Source organism: Macadamia integrifolia, chromosome 1, assembly GCF_013358625.1.
Source record: "Macadamia integrifolia cultivar HAES 741 chromosome 1, SCU_Mint_v3, whole genome shotgun sequence".
Classification (NCBI taxonomy): Eukaryota; Viridiplantae; Streptophyta; class Magnoliopsida; order Proteales; family Proteaceae; genus Macadamia; species Macadamia integrifolia.
This window is the reverse complement of record NC_056557.1, coordinates 29,565,916-29,586,337: the sequence shown is the minus strand read 5'-3', so window position 1 is coordinate 29,586,337 and position 20,422 is coordinate 29,565,916. Positions and strand designations below refer to the sequence as shown.

At 41.5% G+C, this 20,422-nt stretch overlaps 1 protein-coding gene across 2 annotated transcripts; it reads right to left on the bottom strand.

Annotated features, from left to right (window-relative positions):
• Positions 1-6,072: 6,072 nt before the first annotated feature.
• On the bottom strand, positions 6,073-19,216 carry LOC122090385 (auxin-repressed 12.5 kDa protein-like). Of its 2 annotated transcripts, none has more exons than XM_042661095.1 (3): positions 18,981-19,216; positions 18,672-18,870; positions 6,073-6,197 (listed from the first exon to the last, which is right to left on the bottom strand). In XM_042661095.1, the coding sequence occupies exons 1-3, from the start codon at positions 19,078-19,080 to the stop codon at positions 6,161-6,163; spliced, it is 336 nt and encodes a 111-aa protein (XP_042517029.1). In that variant the 5' UTR covers positions 19,081-19,216; the 3' UTR covers positions 6,073-6,160. The 2 variants fall into 2 exon arrangements, with proteins under 2 accessions (XP_042517029.1, XP_042516294.1); XM_042660360.1 differs by lacking the exon at positions 6,073-6,197 and adding an exon at positions 18,274-18,483.
• Between the last annotated feature and the right edge of the window lie 1,206 nt (positions 19,217-20,422).

Here is a 20,422-nt window from a genome sequence, read left to right as displayed (position 1 = left end):
CTCCCTCCTCCCTACCCTGCAACCCTGCCCTAACCTCCTTCCTGTAAATCAGCCTCACACCACCACTATCACTATCACCCATTCCTCCCTCCCTCCCTCTCCCCCTCTCCCCCTCTCCCGGTCTGTCCCATCTACCCCTCCAATAATACAGAATTAGATTTTAGCAATTGAGTTCGATGCTGTAAATCTAAGTAGAGAACCCAGTGTGGATAACAACAACAATACTTACAAAGATGAGGTTTGTGTTCCATTTGATAATACTACCATTGCAAGTGGGAGAAAAGCTAATGTTTGAATATTAATTACAACTCTACCACTAAAAATTTGAGCCTTCTCTCAACTTAGGCGAAAATTGAGTATTTTGTGGGAATTCTACAATCTTATCATACCGATCTCAGGAGTTATCTACAACATTGGAGCAGCCTCAGAATCTAACGCATGTTCTGATTTCCAAAAGATGCTATTGATGGTAGTAGTTCCTGTTGGTAGTGAAATCTGCTTTGACTGTAATGGTCTCATTCGTTATATGGAAGAATAGGAGTGGGGAGATATTGACTTTGATAGAAAAACTTCTAGAGCTCACAAACACCCCCATTGCATCAGATGTAACCCATCTGCTTTTATACAATGCATCTGCCTTTTCAGCCCAACAGAGGGAGTTTCACAGCATAGGGCTTTTATTAAAAAGTAGAGCATGATGGGGCATGTTTGTTGGAAGGGAGAAGCTAGGGGCCGGGAAAGAGAGTGGGAAAGGGAGGGAGGGGGTGGGTGGTGGTGGTGCATGGCAGGTTTGTGAGGAGGAGGATGCGATGGTGAACGGGGTTTGCAGGGAGGAGGGTGGGGCGAGATTGTAGGGAAGGGAAGAGGGAGTATTAGTAGTGTTCCTTTGTCAGAGGTAGAACCGTAGAAGAAATGAGAGAGGGAGAGAAGGATGTTGGATGCATTTTAGGTTTTTTCCTTGGCTTTTCTTACTTATATGAGGATTTGGTAAATTTTTCAACATTTTACCTTGTGGTGTACAATATAATTTATACTTATCATTTTTGTAAATATATTTTTTATCTGGTGGATCTAAGTAATACCCCCAAAAAAACTTTTCCTATCTTTTCATAATATCTTCATCTCTTACTAGCACTCTATCAACATCACTTTTAATACATTTCACATGGTCGAAATCTCTACTCTTTCTTTTATCTCATTTTAACTATGCTATAGATAGTTTTTTCCCCTTAATTTTTCAGGTTATTAAAGAAGTTCTCATATTTCTTTGCCCTTGCTTCTCCCTTCCTTCGTATTTAGGCTAAATTAAAAACTAGTAAAATTAATATATTAAAAAAAAAAAAAAGAGATGTAAGATACAAACAACAATAATATTCATAACCTTATCCCAACTAAATGGGATCGGCTACATGGATACAAAATAGGAATAAGAATATAAAGAAGCAACATAAGAAAGGTAAAATGAGGTAAAAAGTAGGTAAACAAAGAAATTAAAGCATCATAGTATTGTAACCCGGCAGTCACTAAGAGGGGGGTGAATCAGTGAGTCCAATTCCGATTCCCAAAAATCTGTCTGATATCTGACCAAGAAAAACCTGATATACCTGTCCTTGTTTGCACACAGTAGTATGCACACTCAGCCTCTCATAGGCATTTCCAAGTATGCACACCCATTCCACATTTCACGCACTTCAATATAAAATACAAACAACAAGCACCCACAACACATGATTTTTATGAGGTTCGGCAATTTGCCTACATTCTCGGAGTAGTGCCTGTAAAGGCTTCGTACCTACTCAATACACTACTTTTGACTGCATCCACAGTCGGGAGCACCCACACCCAATTTTTTCAAGCCGAAGTTGAGATGGAACTCGCAGTGCTGGTACAATGTGTAACACCCACTATACGGGAGCACCCACTCCCAATGCTTAGCACCCACTATGAACACAACAAATAATACAATTAAATTGGGCTTATATCAATGCCCTACAGTCAAGCTCTGCCTAGCATATGCATCCACAACTAGCTAGCATGCTTACAGTTCATCCACAACTAACCTAACATGTATACATTCATCCTCAACTAACCCTAATATACATATATGCATATAATGTAAACCAAAGGTTAGAGAATTTCACAACCGATTGCCTGAGATGATTGAAAACTTGTACTGACAAGTTTGGTGCTTACACCTTCTCTCTCATTGGCTTCTTACTCTTCAAAGCAAACACATCCTTGCTTTCTTCTCTTTCTCCTTGGCTTTGAGTTAATGTATTATTAACATAAACCACCTCTTTTACCTCCTTTAATGGCCTAAGAACATTTATCATCAAGTATTCATGTTCATTCAAGGACCAACAAAGAGGGGGAGATTCTCTTGCCAAAACCGTAGCCTTCTTTCACTCAAAACTCATTTTTCTTTCTTCCATAGTGTAGGGCTTGAAAACACAAAGAAGCAGCAACTTGGTTCACCCAAATCCGAGTTAAAATGAGGGAGATATGACCATTTGAAGTTGGAGCAATAAGATAGCCTGAAATAGAATCTTCGTAGGAGTGGCGTAGGCTACACCGGCAGCATGTGCAACAGGGGCTCAAATCTGGCTGTAGATTTCATCAAGGAGAATATCTTAATCTGGACCGTCCGATTAAAATAACTGATAGTAAATCTCAACCACAAGATTCGAATAAAATAGTCAACTAATGATGTCATGATGACATCATCAGTCAGTATGTACTTTTGTTGTCGATCTTTGATTGGTTGCTTTTCCAGATTTTAAGGGAGCTTGTCTCCCACTCACAAAAGTGAAAGGCTTATCGACCATTGGATCCGAATCCTCTATGATGGTTTTAATCAGATCTCATGGTATCCTTAAGATCGAAATCATTTTTATACCTTCTATACATACGCGAAACACCACAATATACCTGGATAAGGTGTAGCACCAATATATCAAGGTTTATGCACCTAACCAATCAAATCCTATACGCAAGCATCTATCTCGTCCATGTCAGCACAAAATCTCAGCAGCCTTTGGATGGGCATCAAGCCTACCTGGTCGAATCTGGACCATTCATTTCACTTCCCTTTACTCCTCTTTATTACAATCAAGCCCCTGCCTCTATATATTTCAGTGCTTAAAGACCCCCTGCAACTCAGACCTTCAAAATCTTGAAATTACATAAAAGCCCTTCAAATTTTAAAAATAAATTATAAAAAATCCACCCAACACTGAGAGCAACTGATAGATTTTCGGTTTGGATTTTGAAACCGGCTTTACGGAAACACTTATAACATTTTCATTCGATATCCGATCGAGATGAAACGAAATGCGTTGGAACTGTAACTGGACACTCTACGACTTTCCAGAAGACTCAATCATCTGACTCATTTATGTAAAAAGATCAAAATGCCCCTAGACCTTTTCAATGACGTATCTTTCTCATACGGAATCGTAATGCGAAGAAATCAGAACCATTGGAAATATTGGATTTTTGTCGTATTGTTACATGAAGAACACTTCCTTTAAAAAACTCATCTTCAATGCCAAAACTACCCTCGACTGTCATAAATGCCGTAACTTCTTCATACGGTATCGGAATGCAACAAAATCAGATGCACTGGACTAGATAAATTACAATCTATATTTTTTATGAGAAATGATCTTCCAAAAATATCATTTTCACTGCCAAAAATGCTCCCGATCATAAATAGACCAATTTTACCAGTTTTGACCTAGAAACCAGCACCATATACTAAGGATGCATCAAACCATTCCATGCATACCAAGGAGTTCTGTTGTCTCATCGGTGACACTAGACACTGTCATGTCATCATTTTCATCCACGTCACCCAGACGGGTCACATCATTATCGTCACGTGGCCGAGTTGCCAATAAAGACAACTATAAAACAAACATAGGAATATCCCCTACAAGGGGTCGGTTACACGGGTCCTTGTCCTCCACAAAATTCTATCATGTGGTTATACTACAATCGAGACCTACCATATACATATCTTTTCTTATCACTTCATCAATAGTCATTTTGGGCTTGCCTCTAACTCTTCTGGCTTTATCCAAATGAATCAGGTCACTCTTCCTCACTGGTGCATACATAGGTCTCAGTTGGACATGGTCATACCACCTCAATTGGCTCTCGCGAAGCTTGTCTTGGATAGGGGTGACTCCTAAATCTCTTCTAATATAATCATTATCTACTATATCTCTGTTGGTCTTGCCGCACAACATTCTCAGCATTCTCATCTCCGCTAAACTTAGTTTAGATGAGAGTTATGTTGCACTATAATATATTGAAAAATTAATATATTTTCATACATTTTCTATGCAAGTAATTTAAGTTTTACTAAAAAAAATTTAAAATATGTAAAAAAAAATTAGACATTTAAAAAAAAGAACTAAATTATTCAAGAATATGATATTATAACATAATTGAAATTCACTAATCATGATCACAATCCTACCTTCGGCCTAACTATTCCCACGGGCCCATACTGACTCCACAGCTGCATGAACCAGGTCATATCGGGGTTGAATGAGAACCATTCAACTTCCATTGAAAGCAATGAAGAATACTAAACATCTCCATTTGAGTGGCCTCAAGGAGGTAAGAGGAGTCGAATTTAGAATCACACGCTTCCTGAAACAAAGGTCCCTTGCTAGCTCAGCTAACCCCTTGGGGTTATCTTAGAAAACCAAGTTGATCCCAAGATGCAATATTCTAAAATCCTTGTTGCAAAATTAAAGGCGCAAATGCTATGATTTTACCTAGTTTGCATATAGTTCCTAGTATGTGATAGATTGGATGGAGCAAAAATGTTGTAGATTGATAGACCCTGAACTCCCTTAATCACATATCGAATTTGAATCTTAATTGTATTTTGTCAAATGGACAAAACATAGTAATGGAAAATTTAGGACTATTGCGATCATATCAACATATAGCATTGAACAAGTCGCTGATCAACCTCAACTATAGTGGGCGGATTGGACATTTTCATTCTTTATTTGACATGTTTAGAGGGTGGTTCTAGGCCTAATAGATTAATGTTGCCCCCTGACACATCAATGGCTGTCATAAACAGTATCATTTCTTCGAATTTTTTGCAAATATTTTTGATAAAATAGATAATCGCATCTCACACCATAACGTCAAATGCATGCTACGAAGGATTGTAGGTAAGAATGGGTGAGACTTGATGATTACCGTTTCTTTTATGCGAAAAATAATTGCCACGTTGCCAATGTCGTGCACTCTCTTGTATACACATGATCTGTTAAGTTTGTTTCGAATTCTTGACCCATTTTGAAAATTGACCCATTTTGACATATTTTGGTGGCGACCTGAATAAAAAGTTTTCTGAGATCTGTGATGGAAGTAGAGGGCTTGGGCCGATCGGATCGATTGTGACCCGATGGGTCGACCGTGACCCGATGGGTCGACCGTGACCCGATGGGTCGACCAGTGACTTGGAGTATATAATGTACTGTTGTCTTGTTGAGAAAGTCATTGTATTTTCGGAGGTTTTTTGAGCTAGGGTTTTAGGGCGAGTTTTCTCACCACTATTTGGGTGTAATCTCTCTTTTGTATAGTGAAACATCTTCTTCTTCGCCCGAGGACGTAGCACACTACATTGGTGTGTGAACCTCGTTAAATCTCTGTGTTGTACGAATCTTTTATCTATTTGTTTTCGTATTTTTTGGTGTTTGATCTAACATGATCTCATATCAATCAAATAGGGAGTTGATCTCACATCAATAACAGAATTGATGTGGATTGATATGATCTTCAGCTTCCTCACATTATAAACTAGTTTATGAATTTCCGTGCACTTTTGCTTTATTAATAGTCATAATAATCCACAATACAATAAACAAAGTAGTAGAGATGGATCCATAACGCATCATCTCTACTACCAACAGGATTTCATAGTAACTCGCTCTTCAATTGTTATCCTGTAACTTCTTACATACACATTACACACAAAAAAAAAAAAAAAGTTTGTGTACAAGGAGGATAGGGTATACATACTTATATATACCACAGGTCTACAGCACTACATGATTACTTATATATAAGTGTGTGTAATTCAATAATCCACTCTTCTCCTCACGCACTTCCATAGTTCCATTCACTCTTCTCAACGATGCTTGCTTCCGGTGTCATCGCTGTAAAGCCTTCACAACCAATAACCACCCAAACTCATCAAACAAATTTATATATCATAATACCATCATCAAAGATATATAAAATATGATCCCAGCCGTTCCATCCAATGGCTTGAAGGGGAAGAATTATTGGGATTCAAGTAACTCATCCTTAAAAGCTAGCCATCAAGAAGAGGGTGCTCAAATCCTTTTATACCTCCACATTAGGTTATTAATATTGAATTTGAGACTGTTGCTTTCGTGTGAAACCCCAACAATGCAAAGCTTGGATGTAATTAATTACATTTGTTAAGTTGGTGCATACCAGTCGTAACAGTAGGTACAAAAATTAAACAAGAAGAAGAAGAATACTAATTATAGAAGAGATATTTATATAAGAACTGTGAAAGAGATGTGAGAGGGTGCATGGATATGTTTTTCTGATTTTTTATACAAACTGCAGAGACAACTCTCACTGTCTCTCCTTTGATCCTTTCTTCTCTCTAGGCCAGGTGGGTGTAGGGGCTTAATTGGCTTGGGTTGAAGCTCTTTCTCTGCTATAAATAGTGGAGGTTTGTGCTTAATTTCTCCTAAATCAAAGGAAATTATGAATTCTTTCTCATTTAAAAAAGGGGATTAATTAAGGGAAGATGTAGCAAATAAGAATTAGCTTATATAATGGGACCATCCAAATCCATTAATAGCTCGTCGTTTCGGGACTGCGTGACAAATGCTTTTGACTCCTACTACTGATGGCGACGGAAACTTTTTTTTTTTTCCCATAACTGGACTATTAAATTGCAGGAGCCTTACAAGTCGTAATGAATATGGGCTCTTTTGCTCTAGAAGCAAAAATGATGGTCAAAATTAAAGGGGTAGGAAACACTTCAAATATCTCGATCCACGGGATGAATTATTATTATTATTATTATTTTGGTAAAGGAGGTGAATTAGTTCATAGTTGCATTATTTGATTTTTTATTTTATTTTATTTTTTAATAGGACCTGTTTGGCTGTAAGGAAAATTGAAGAAAAGGTAAGGGAAAATTTTATGATTATTATTTAACATGATTGTGTAAACGATTTAAATTTCTTACTATATTTAGTAATGATACTTTTTAGATGTAATATTTATGAGAAAAAGAAAGCTATCTGCCTATGTGTGTCTATACCTAGATATACACAGACGCTAAAAGATAAATAAAAAAGAAACAATGCAACATTGGTCTCTGCATTGAAGATGCCTCCGCAGCCTCCCATTGGTCTGTTCACTGCCCAAGTGGGTAGCATTCTCTTGCCCAATTTTATTTTATATTTCAATCTAAGGAATTTGGATGTAAAGAAAAATACAATTTAATAATAACAAAAACAACAATAACTTAGCCTAATCCCAACTAATTGGGGTTGACAACATGGATCCTTGCCCTCCAATCAGATCTATTTGAGGTCCCTTGGGATAAGACTTAAACTATGTATGTCTTTCCTCACTACTTCTCCTATAGTCATTTTAGGCCTTGTCCTTAGGTCTTTTAGTCTTCCATTTAAATTATATCACTCGTCCTTAATTATTGGCATGGTGCATCCTTAGGCCTCCGTTAAACATGGTCATGGTCATGTCACCTCAAATGACTTTCTCACAATTTATCTTGAATTGGGGCAACTCCCAACTCAACTCTAACATAATCATTCCTTACTTTATCCTTCATTGTTTTTCCACACATCAATTTCTACATCCTCACTTCTGCTATACATAGATTATTTATGACGCTTCTTAACTACACAACATTTCGCCCCATATATCATAGTCAGTAGTACGACTGTCTTATGAAATTTTCTTTAAGCTTTAAAGAAATACATCGGTCACACAACACTTCGGACAATCTCTCCATTTCATCCGTACTACTTTAGTTCTCTGGGAAACATCATCCTCTATATCACCTTCTTTATTTATGATTGTCCCAAGATACCTAAAATAGTTACTTTACAATATCTTTTTTTGGCAAGTAGAAGTGTTATTGACGCAGTTGAAAGTGCATTGGGTTAGATATTGCTCTAACACTAACAAACCCTCGATCCATAAAGTAAATGAAACCCAAGTTCCAAAGAGAAAGAAGAGAAAACTGAATCCTTTGATTCAAAGTGGAAGTTAACTTACAAGGAAGGGTACAATTGTATAAAAATAAAAAATTAGGGTAAAACCGTAAAATAACAGGAAAATAGAAAAAAACCTAATTTACACGACTAAACTTTGCAGGCTCTGTTGACCCCCAAAATGGATGAATTGGATGAATCCACTGCCAGACCCATAAACAACGTTTCTAAATGCTTGTAGAGCAATGCTTGCCTTTCTTAAATGGGGTTACAACTCTCGCAACTTTGACTGAGTCAAAAGTTATGGTCCCAACTGACTCACTTGAAAAGGCTGAATTTTGGCTGGGGAAATTCAGTAATCAATATTTTTGGCTAGACCGTCTGGTCTTCTGATGGTCCAAATGATCCAAGAAATCATCTGAGATCTTCTTTATATCAATTACTCCAGACAAAGGCATCCAAATTTTGAAGATCTAGAAGCCAGGGAGAGGAAAGCGGCCAAGTTGTCTTACATGCCAAAGACATGGTCTTCCGGTCTAGCGAATGCGCAAAAACATTTCCATCTCTAGAACAATGATGATAATTACATGATGTGAATTTATCCACTAAGATTTGAATATCACAAATAATGCCCAAAATTGATACTGGTGTCTGAGAGCTTAGGTTCAGAATAGTGGTGATGAGGGCCATATTATTTGACTCAACATCAATCCAAGAGATAACTTCGGCAAGGGTCGTGAACAGACCACCATAAACATGGCTTCCCCCATGATAACTTAAGAGAATGAGGTAGGTTCATAATAAGAAACAACAGGAGATTTGAGAGAGTTACAAATAACCACACATAGTCTACCTGAAGATAACTGAGAAGGGAGGGTAGCATCATAGCTGAGTTTACTTCCATAGCCGGGGGGGGGGGGATGCCATTGATGCTTGTGTTGTGGGAGGAATAGCAGTTGGGTGGGGTGAATGGCATCTGCTCAAGGACCAGAATTCTTCGAAAGCAAGATAAGCAACACCCCCCACCTGAAAACCTGCCTGACATTAGAAATAAGTTTAATTTGTTACCAAGAATCGCTGTTTTATCAGTTGACTAGAAGTATAAATCAAGAAGCTCTTATTTCCAAACTTTATGTTGGTGATCTATAAGTTTAACAACTTGGAGATGGAGCAATTAACAAGTAGAGAAAATTGGATCTTGAACTTGTGGGTGTATGAAAACCAATTGGATTCCCAAATATTTATGCTTTCGTTGGTACCGATAACCACAATAAACAATTCATAAGGATTTTCAGTCTTCAAGCATACTACACCATGCCCATGAGGGAGAGTTTTCGAGGCTTGCATGCATAAAATTAGACTTCGATCACCTTCACAAGTTTGGCCCATAGAGAATCTGGATTTTTTCATAGACGCCAAGCCACTTTGGAAGTAGGAGGAACGGGTCCCTGAAGCCGAGGCCACCATACTCCTTGGATCAGCAGTAGCTTGTCTAAGGAATCCAGTGCATTTTCCTTTCACCTTCGTATTGGCCCTAAAAAATTTAAGATTGCTTCCCGTAATATATCATGGTGGGAGCTTGGGAGACAAAAGTGAGAGGATGCATAGCTTGACATTGAGGCAGTTACCGACTTGATAAGAACTTCTCACCTAGCTAGTGAATGAAGATTTCATTCCAACCCTGAACTCTTTTACAAGTACCATTGATAGGCCTCTTAAGATCGCGACTATAGAAACTCCTATTTCCTTCAAAAGACCCAAATATTTGGAGTGACCATCTCCAGATGGAACCTTATTAATGCGACAAATTCTGACCAGCAAGGATTTGTAGTTGCCTCGGACTTTCTAGAGAACTTGCAAGCAAAAAGTGAGCAGAGCACCAGGTCAGTCAAATGCTAAAAACCCTCCGATGCTTAAGTCAAAAAGTAGTATCAGGTAATCCCCAGATAAATCTTTTTCAATTAAAATTTCTCCTTTTTTACTTGTTTTTACCTTGTATTTATAGGTGCCCATACGGGGCTGCTTGTGGAGTTAACTCATCCGAGGTTAGAGTCCTAAGTAGTGGTGACTTTGTGATTCCTACGGATATCCCGATTCCCAAAGAAATCTTGTGGAATAATCCAGAATCTGGGGTGGCCCTAGGAATTTTCCCTTATGTCGTGGGTGTTTAAGGTCCTTCAGTGTGGGTTGTTCCGAGTTTAGGGCGAATTTCATTGTACAATGGGAGCCAGAGACATGTGCCGTTGAATGCAGGAACCAAGCATTGACTTGTTCATGAACAAGTCATATGTGAGCCTAGTGGGTTCGTGATCGAGCCAAATGATCCACGAAGGTATGGCCGAGGCAACTGCTTGGTCGGGATTGTGGCCGAGGCTAACACCTGGTGGGGATCTGGCCGAGCCAACTGCTCGGCCTAGTCTGTGGTCGAGGCAAATGCTCGATCTGGTCTGGGGCCGAGGTGAATGCTCAACGAAGATATGTCCGAGACAAATAGTCGGCGAGTATAGGCCTGTGCCTACTGCTCGGGCAGAGATGTGCCGAGCTATGGTCATATTTAGTCTCATCACTTATATATATTTGAGAAAACCACATTTTGAATCTTACAGGGGTATTCAGGTAGAAAACAAGGCTGGACTTTAGCAAGTGGATTTCTTGGCCACCGCTATCTTTAAGATATGAGATCTCTTATAATTTAACTTCCAAGAACAAGAGGCAATCATCAGCAAATTACAAGGGGTCAACAATTAATTTAAGGCAAAACCATTCAATAGGAAATTGTTACTGAATTACGACTATTCCCAAATCAAACCAATATATATATATATAAACATGTTTAATAATAATTATGGGCAAAAGAACCTTGTCAATCTGGCATAGGAAATGCTAGACGTGGATGCCAATGAGAGCACAAACGGGAGCATCTTTAGCACACATAGGGGTGGAGGTAGCTCGATCATTTCACACCTACTGTGTCTGGGAATTTGCTACGTTAGACCAGCAGGTTCTTTTTCCCAATAATTATATATTAGAAAAATATTTTCTATGGGGGAGTGTGGCCCCTGTGCTAGACACATAGGGAGAAATGACTGGCCTACTGGCAAAAGCATTCGGTACATGGCATTCTACTTCCCTTATTATTATTATTTTTTAAATAGCTAAGAATTAACAAAGAGCTTTATTAGTAAAAGGACTAAAACAATACAAGACTAGGGCAAACGCCAACTGATGAGACAAAATATGTCCCTTTCCTCAGCACGGCTGAAGCGTGTATGCAAACCTGAACAGGACTGACCCACTACCTCGGCCCTCCATCAGGCCGTGGTGACACCTCGGCCCTCCATCAGGCCGTGGTGACACCTCGGCCCTCCATCAGGCCGTGGTGACACCTCGGCCATCCATCAGCCCGTGCTTCCACCTTGGCCCTCCATTCGGCCGTGCTGCCACCTTGGCCCTCCATCAGGCCGTGCTTCCACCTCGGCCCTCTATCAGGCCGTGCTGCCGCCTCGGCCCTCCAACAGGCCGTGCTGCCACCTTGGCCCTCCATCAAGCCATGCTACCACCTAGGCCCTCCATCAGGCCGTGTTGTCGCCTCGGCCTTCCAGCAGGCCGTGTTGCCACCTTAGCCCTCAATCAGGCCGTGCTGCCACCTCGGCCCTCCATCAGGACGTACTTCCATCTCGACCCTCCATTAGGTCGTGCTACCAGTCACCTCGGCTCGACCAACCTATCACCTTGGCTCGGCACAATTAAGTAATGCACCTGGAAACGTGCACACATCCATTCTTACATTCAAGGGATGTGATCCCTGATCATGGGGGCAGGACTCTATCCACTACACGTCATCAGAGGTGTCCACCCCTCTCACGACTTGCACCTCCGAGATCAATGGAGAATATTCCTAGAATATGCCCTAGAACCCGAAATATTCCTAGAATCATAGTGCCACTCTCCTCAAGGACTCTACGCCTAAATTGGACTCTTCACAAACGCCCCTCCTTCTCTCTCCATCAACAGCCTATAAATACCAAGGTAAGGCTCCATCATAAGAGGGCGATCAATCACTTTTTTTACTAGAAAAACTCTTTTGAGCATCTGCTCTGGAAAGATTTGACTTAGGCATCGGAGAATCCTCCGTCGGGTTTTCCCGACTCTCCCCTGTCATATTTTCTGTGCAAGTCGGCCAAAGCACTAGGAACTGCAGGGAAGATCATCCGATCCGTCCGTGGGAACAGTTACAAAAGGCACCTTGGACCAATGCAATTAAGGAGTGAGAAGGTCGTTTCTTCTACGACAACACTAGTAAGATCCACCTACGAGTTACCACTTAGACGTCCCCATTCACCACCAATGGTAGAGCAGGAGAATGTCCCAGTAGAGACCCCTCCACAAGGACCCTAGCAAATCAGGCCTGATGCACAAGTTGCCCAGGGAGAGAGGGATCAACGTGAGTAGAACCCTCAGCTATCTCGCCATGTCCCATCATCCCGGGTAACTCACCCAAACATGGAAGAGCAGATGCAGAGCCTGCAGCTACAGGTGTTAGTGACAAACGCACTGGTGTGGGACTTCATACATCAGTTCAGCTCGGCACTTCCAGTGTCACGGACTAGTTCAGCTCAGCCACCTAAGCCTGTTCCGAGCAGACAACTCAACGATGAATCTCCTGACAACAGTGTCATCCCTCAATCAACAGCAAGGAGGGGGTCGGCCAGAACGTCACACACTATCCACTCGGTACCACCCCTCTCTCCTACCGAGGGGTGCAGGCAAGGTCCCGTTCCTGCCTAGAATGGAAAAGTTCACTGTTTCGTGCGTCACTGGAGTCTAGAGACACATGATGCCCATAGATCCCCACCCCGGGTAGGAAGACGCCAGCTATCACCTCAAAGACTCACTAGAGGCACTTGTCCGCACAGAGAAGAATGGCAAGATCAACCCCATGAGGGTCAGACCTCGCCTATCAGGCCGACCAGTGGTGCACCACGGTAAGGCCAGGATCTGCCTAGTGGTCACCAAGGCCGAGGAAGAAGCCCCAGAAGAGGTGAAAGGGCACGACGATCCCCAAATCACCGAGTCGAGGTGAGAAGGGATGACCTAGAGAGCCGCATCCAGTGCCTCACTAAGCAAGTAGAAGGAATGCAGAGGCAAAGGCACCCGACCGACATAACTGTAACTTCGGCCCATAATGCACCATTTGACGAACTGATAGACACCGAGCTACCTCAAAATTTTGTGATACCCGTCTTCAATGGATATGACGGCACCACAGATCCCTATGATCATCTACTATACTGTAGCTCGGCCATGACGATTCATGGTAGATCAGACGCCATTCTCTACCGAGCCTTCGCAGCCTCATTAAAAAGAGATGCACTGGTATGGATGTCAAACTTGCGGCCACGGTCCATCTGCAGCTATAAAGAGTTGACAAGAGCGTTCCTCACACGTTTCCAAGCAAGTATGAAGCAGAAGCAAACTACACAAAACGTGATGAATATGAGGCAGGGAGTGAGAGAGACTATAAGAGAGTTCCATGCCCGATTCACCAAGGCGACATTGGAGGTAAAAAACCTACCGGAAAGAGTGGCGTATAGCACGTTGTGCAACGGGGTAATGAACCCTGATCTGGTCCAGTCTCTGGCCCTTGACTTGCCAGAAACAATGCCCGAGCTATTAAGACGATGCAATCAATACACTAACATAGGGGAAATCCTAGCCGCCAGAGGGATAGGTGATCAGTCGGAGAAGGAGAAGAAAAGGACTCTGAGGCCTAGGGACGATTCCCTTAAGCTGAAGAAGAATAGAACAGATCGGCCACTTGACACTGATGAACCCAAGCAATATGAACTTGATCGTTCCTGAACAAACCTACTCTTAGAGATCCAAGATCAGAAGTATTTTCGCTGGCCCAGGCCAATGACGGCTAAACCAGAGGAGAGGAACCCCAACCGGTACTGTCGATACCACCGAGACCATGGGCATGACACTGAAGACTGCAATTCTATGAAAAGGGAAATTGATGAGTTCATTAAGGCTGGATACCTTAACAAGTATTTGAAGTAGAAATATGGAGGAAACTGGCCTGAGCCGAGGAGAGATGATGCAAGGCTGAGCCGAGATAGGACTGAGCCACCGAAGGAACCAATCACTGACCGAGCTAATGCGTATGATAACCAGCCAGTGGGTCCAACCATTCTAACAATCATGGGTGGACCCACGGCGGAATCAGTCAGAAAAGCTAAAGCACATGCGCCGTTCTTATGCATCACGGAACATCCTATCAAAGCCCTCAGAACGGATCCACCCATTTCATTATCTGACAGAGATCTGGAAGAGTTGAACTGGCCTCACAACGATGCTGTTGTGGTTTAATTAGTGGTGGCCAACCACCCCTTCCACAGGGTCCTAGTGAACACAGGAGCCTCCGTTGACCTCATGTCCTATGAAGCCTTCACAAAACTAGGGTTTGGCACTGGGACCCTAAAGCCAGCTCTAGGACCCTTGTACGAATTTTTAGGCATACCAGCAGAGCTGGAAGGAGTTGTAGACTTGCCCATAACCATCGGACAAGGAGCTCAGACAACCACTACCATGGTCTCTTTTATGGTCGCCAAGATTGCTTCACCCTATAATGCAATCCTTGGTCGACCTAGTCTTAATGACCTTAGGGCGATTGTGTCCACTAAGCATATGAAAGTCAAATTCCCCGTCAGTAATGGAGTTGGTGAATGCAAGTCCAGCATCTCGGGAATGCTATGGAAACTTCATAAAATCTGTCAAGAAACTATGCTCAGGCCTAGCATGTATAGTAGAAATTATTGATTGCCGAGATGAAAGCCTTTTGACCCGAGCCGAGCCAGTAGAACAACTACTTACTGTCCCAATCACTGAGGCCAGTAAACAGTTTTATCAGTAGAGTGCATTGAAATCCCATCGATTGGGTGTTAGTCTTATGGATTTTATATTGTCAGCACCTTAGCTTCCATATCTCAGTTATTCAATTTTATTCACGGAGCAGATTAGATTCTATTTCGAAGTAATGTATTTGTCCCAAGTACATACTACACATCAATATACTATGAAGCTTCTCCCAAATATATAGCTTTTCTAAGGAAACAAAGACCTTAACAACTAATGCATAAAGACAGGCTACAACTTGGCAGCATGTAGGACCGAGCTATAGCTCGGCATCATCTAAGACTAAGGTATAACCTCGGCAGCATCTAAGATAGTGCTCAAGCTCGGCACTATCAAGACCAGAACCTAGTTCGACACCTCAAGCCCTTATGCGCTAAGGCATGCAAGCCCGAGCCCAGCTCGGCATGCACTAAGGCATGCAGACCGAGCACGGCTAGGCACCTTAAGCCCTTACACACTAAGGCATGTAAGCCCAAGCACAACTCGACACCTCAAGCCCTTACGCATTAAGGCACGCAAGCCAATGCACGGCTCAACATTTTAAGACCTTACGCATTAATTCATGTAAGCCTAAGCCCCGGCTTGGTGCTTCAAGACCTTACACATTAAGGTATGTAAGCCCGAGCACTGCTCGGCACCTCAAGACCTTACGTAATAAAGCATGCAAGCCCCAGCCCCGACTTGGCACCACAAAAGACCTTAACGTAAGGCACATCAAAAGATCGAGCCCCAGCTCAGCACCCCTATGGCTAGTCCCAGGCTTGGCACCTCAAGAGCTCATAAGCTAGACATGGAAGATCAATTCCGAGCTTAGATAGAGAATGGAGCCACACTCAGACAGCTGTACTGGTCCTTATTCTTCCAAAAGTTACTCATTTCGAGCTGGCTCAAAGTACAAGAAAATAAAGAAAGAAGCACAAGAATGCTGAGAGATGACATCAAAACAAATTTTTCATTCATCAAAAATGGGAAAAAATCCCTCCAGCTCGGTCTGGTGTTACCTTTCCAGCTCACCAACCCTAGCTGCGAGCTCCTCCTCCTTGCGAGCACCCTAAGTCTCTGACAACTCATCTTAGAGAGCATTATTCTCCTTCATCAAGTTGTTGTTGGCATTGAGCTGTTTAGCAACCTCCTGTTCCAGCTCTCCAGTTATCAACCCGACATCATTGGCACGGACCTCCTCAGATCGGGCCATTTGCTTCTCAACCTCCTGTTGGCCTGTGATCTTGTGCGGCTCCCCATGAAGGCACTTTGCCTCCTTCGCCTTTGAACAAGTGACAGTCACGTCTTTGAACCATTGAGCAGCCTCGACTGAGAAAGTAAAGCAGTGCGTTTCGCATCGAATTAAATGCTCTAGCAGATCAATTCGAACTGCTAGAGCAGGGGGCTGGTGATGAGGCAAAATATGTCTCCTTCCTCGGCACGGCTGAAGTGTGTATGCAAACCTGAATAGGACTGACCCACTACCTCGGCCCTCCATCAAGCTGTGCTGCCACCTTGGCCCTCCATCAAGCCATGCTGCCACCTCGGCCCTTCATCCGGTCGTGCTTCCACCTCGGCCCTCCATCAGGTCGTGTTGCCACCTCGACCCTCTAACAAGTTGTGCTGCCACCTCTGCCCTCCATCAGGCCGTGCTACCAACCTCGCCTCGGTATAGTCAAGTAATGCACTCAGAAACGTGCACACATGCACTCCTACATTCAAGGGACGTGATCCCTGATCATAGGGGTAGGATTCTATCCACTAGACGTCATCAGAGGCGTCCACCACTCTCACAACTTGCACCTCCGAGATCAATGGAGAATATTCTCAGAATATGCCCTGGAACCCAGAATATTCCCAGAATTATAGTGCCATTCCACTCAAGGACTCTACGCCTAAACTGGACTCTCCACAAACGCCCCTCCTTCTCTCTCCATCAGCAGCCTATAAATACCAAGGTAAGCCTCCATCATAAGGGGGCGATCAATCACTTCTTTTATTGGAAAAACTCTCTTGAGCATCTGCTGTGGAAAGATCTGACTTAGGCATCGGAGAGTCCCCCGTTGGGTCTGCCCAACTCTCCCCTGTCATCTCTTCTGTGCAGGTCGGCCAAAGCACCAAGAACTGCAAGAAAGATCATCCGGTCAATTTTTGCCACATCACCAACCAAAACCCCTTAGGCTATCTATCCAAGTTCGGTATGGCCATCGGTTGATATTCATCGTACTTCTCTAACTATCATTCAATTAACATTCTAATTAAATGAATAACAATTGTTATTAACAACTATGCCTATCCCCCCCCCCCCACTCCCATTCTATAAAGTTGGCACCAATAAAAAAAAAGAAAAACCTGATGATTAGTTTTTATTTATGGGAGAATGATTGCCATCTTACCGGTGTCATGCACTCTTTTGGACACTCTCTCTCCTCCTGGCATGTGGATTTCCTTATATGAATCATGTAGCACCCACTCCTATGCTATTTTTTTTTTTTTTTTTTGAAAAATGTATTCTGTGGGGCAGTATTGTGTGGCCTCTGCACCTAGACACATAGAGGTGTAAACACCGACCCACCTCCATTAAAGAGAAAATGACTCTTTGTGGATATTTTCTTGAGTGTTCTCATTAGCCCTTGCACATGCATAGGGACTGCACTCCCCCATAAGAAATACTCCCCACCCCCCTCTTTTATTTTTATTTGGTAAATCCATTCGTGTTATTTCTAGATTGTAGAATTAGATTGTCTCCATCACTGTGAATCCAATATTTTTACTCTTACTCATACTCTTACTTTGGATTGGATGGTCAAACATGTGAATTATTGTGAGTTTGGATCAGGTCCTAGTATGAGAATGGTGCCTGAACCACACATAAAATCCACTCAATCTCTCTCTTTAATTTTTACAACAGGTTTTTACATTCAATGGATTCCAAATGTGAATCAAATACTTCTCGTACAAGAAACTGATCCGGACTCAATTATTATCAGCTGGAAAATTGATTGGAGAAAAAGATAAGATTGCAAATCAGATTATATATGTGAAGTCTTCAGTTGTAGTTCATCATCATGATCATCATGATCATCATCATGAATCCATAACAAGGGGCCAGCAATGAATTTAAGTGCACTTATGTTTTATTAATGGCCATGATTTTGAACAAGAAAGTTTATGTACAAGGAGGACAGGGTATACATACTTATATATACCACAAGTCCGCAGCACTACATGATTGACTACTTATGTATGTATGGGCTTATTCAATAATAATAATCCACATCACTCTTCTCAACGGTGCTTGCTCCTGGTGTCATTGCTGTAAAGCCTGCAATTAACCAACCCATTCATGGAATAAATTACTTTCATAATACCATCAATGATATATAAAATCTGATCCCTGCCTTTAGATCCATAGATTTTATAAGATCCAACGGCTTGGAGGGCAAGACAAAGCTTGGATTATCCATGTAATTATAGTTGTTATTAAGTTGGTAGGGAGTAAGTAATACGTACCAGTCATAAACAGTAGGGGTGTTAGGTTGGGGCTTGTCGAAGAGTGCAGCTCCGATGCCTTTGGTGGCAAGGTTGCTACCTGGGTTGAACACACTCCTCCATTCGTTCTCTTTTCTAGCTGACGATGGTGTTGCCAGCGTTGCCGGAGTTGTTGGGCTTTCTGGCATCAACAAGGATTTGCTTCCCTCTCCTTCCTCATCTACATAGATAAAAAATTAAACAAGAAAGACGAAGAAAATTATTAATATAGCAGAGAAAGTTACAAAAGAACTGTAAAAGAGATGTGAGAGGGTGAGAGCACATATTTACATCTTTTAAGGTTCAAGGGCTTGGTGGTGATCTTCCTCGTGCCCTGATCAGGATAAGGCCCAGCCACAACCTCGTCCCAGAAATTTTCTACCGAAACCATATTTTCTGATTATTGACAAAAATACACAATCTCTATCTCCTTTGAGCCTTTCTTCTCTTTAGGCAGGATGGGTGTGGGAGCTTGGCTTGGTTTGGTTTCAAGTTCTTGCTCTGCTATAAATAGTGGAGGGAGGTTTAATTGTGCTTAAGATAACGAGGTTAATCACTCCATAAATAAATAACTAGATTAATCACTCCATAAATCTAAGGACATCAGGAAAAAAATTGGCTGTTACCCGGGTTGCAGCTACTTGGTAGTTGCAACCCCCTACTGGTAGCCAAATAAATGGAATAATTCACTAGTAGCTGTAACCCTCTACTGGTAGCCAAATAAATGGAATAATTCACTTCCCCCTAGGGTTCATAAATACCCTCTTAAATTATAGTATTTTACAAAATACCCTTTTAGATTCTATTTCGTTGGCTGCCACAGGGGTTGCAGCTACTTGACTGCAACCCAGACTACAGCTAAATTTCGTCCAGGACATCATGATTTGATTTTTTTCATTTTAGAAATGAGATTAATTAAGGGATGATGTGGCGGATAAGGATGAGCTTATCCTAATACTATGGCAACACTATCTATGGGGACCCTTCAAATCCATTAATAGCTCATAGTATCGGGACTGCATGACAAATGCTTTAAACTCTTACTGCTGATTTAAACCCCTACTACTGATGGTGTTACTATTTCTTCTCCTTCTACATTTAGAGATCTCTACACTACTTCATTGTGAGACCTTTAAAGTTGGAGTGAAATTGGGCTCTTTTTTCAATTTCTTCTAGAAGCTGACACTACCCCACTCAAATATCTTGATGAATTGGGGAGGATGTTCACAGCTGTATTATTTGTTTCCTTTATAGATTTGATTTGATTGTAAGAAAACTAAAGAGAAGGTAATTGAACATTTTTAATTTAAAAAGAAATTTTGGTAATTATTAGTCAATATGAATGTATAAATTATTTTAAAATTTTACTATATTTAATAATAATTTTTTTTTTTTAGATTTTATTCTTAGTTTACATTTCAAGCCTAAGGAATTTGGATATAAAGCAAAATGCAATTTAATAACAACAACAATGACAACTTAATTTAATCCCAATTAAATGGGTTTGACAAAATGTATCTTTTTCTTTCAATTAGATCTATTCGAGCTCAAACTTGAGACAAGACTTAATATGCATGTCATTCCTCACTACTTATCATAGGGTCATTTTAGGCTTTATTCTTAAGTCTTTTAGTGTTACGATCCCATAGCAGCTTATGGGGGCTAATCCCACATCGGTTTCCTATGGGAATTGATGTGGGTTGATATGGTCTTAGGTCTCCTCACCTTATATG

Bases quoted from the DNA above. Each gene is read 5' to 3' on its own strand.
- LOC122090385 (XM_042661095.1), bottom strand. From the start codon at position 19,080: ATGGTTTCGGTAGAAAATTTCTGGGACGAGGTTGTGGCTGGGCCTTAT. The intron at 18,871-18,980 runs GTAAATATGTGC...TTATCTATGTAG, and splicing joins GCCCTTGAACCTTAAAAGAT to ATGAGGAAGGAGAGGGAAGC. The intron at 6,198-18,671 runs GTACGTATTACT...TTGGTTGTGAAG, and splicing joins ACCCCTACTGTTTATGACTG to GCTTTACAGCGATGACACCG.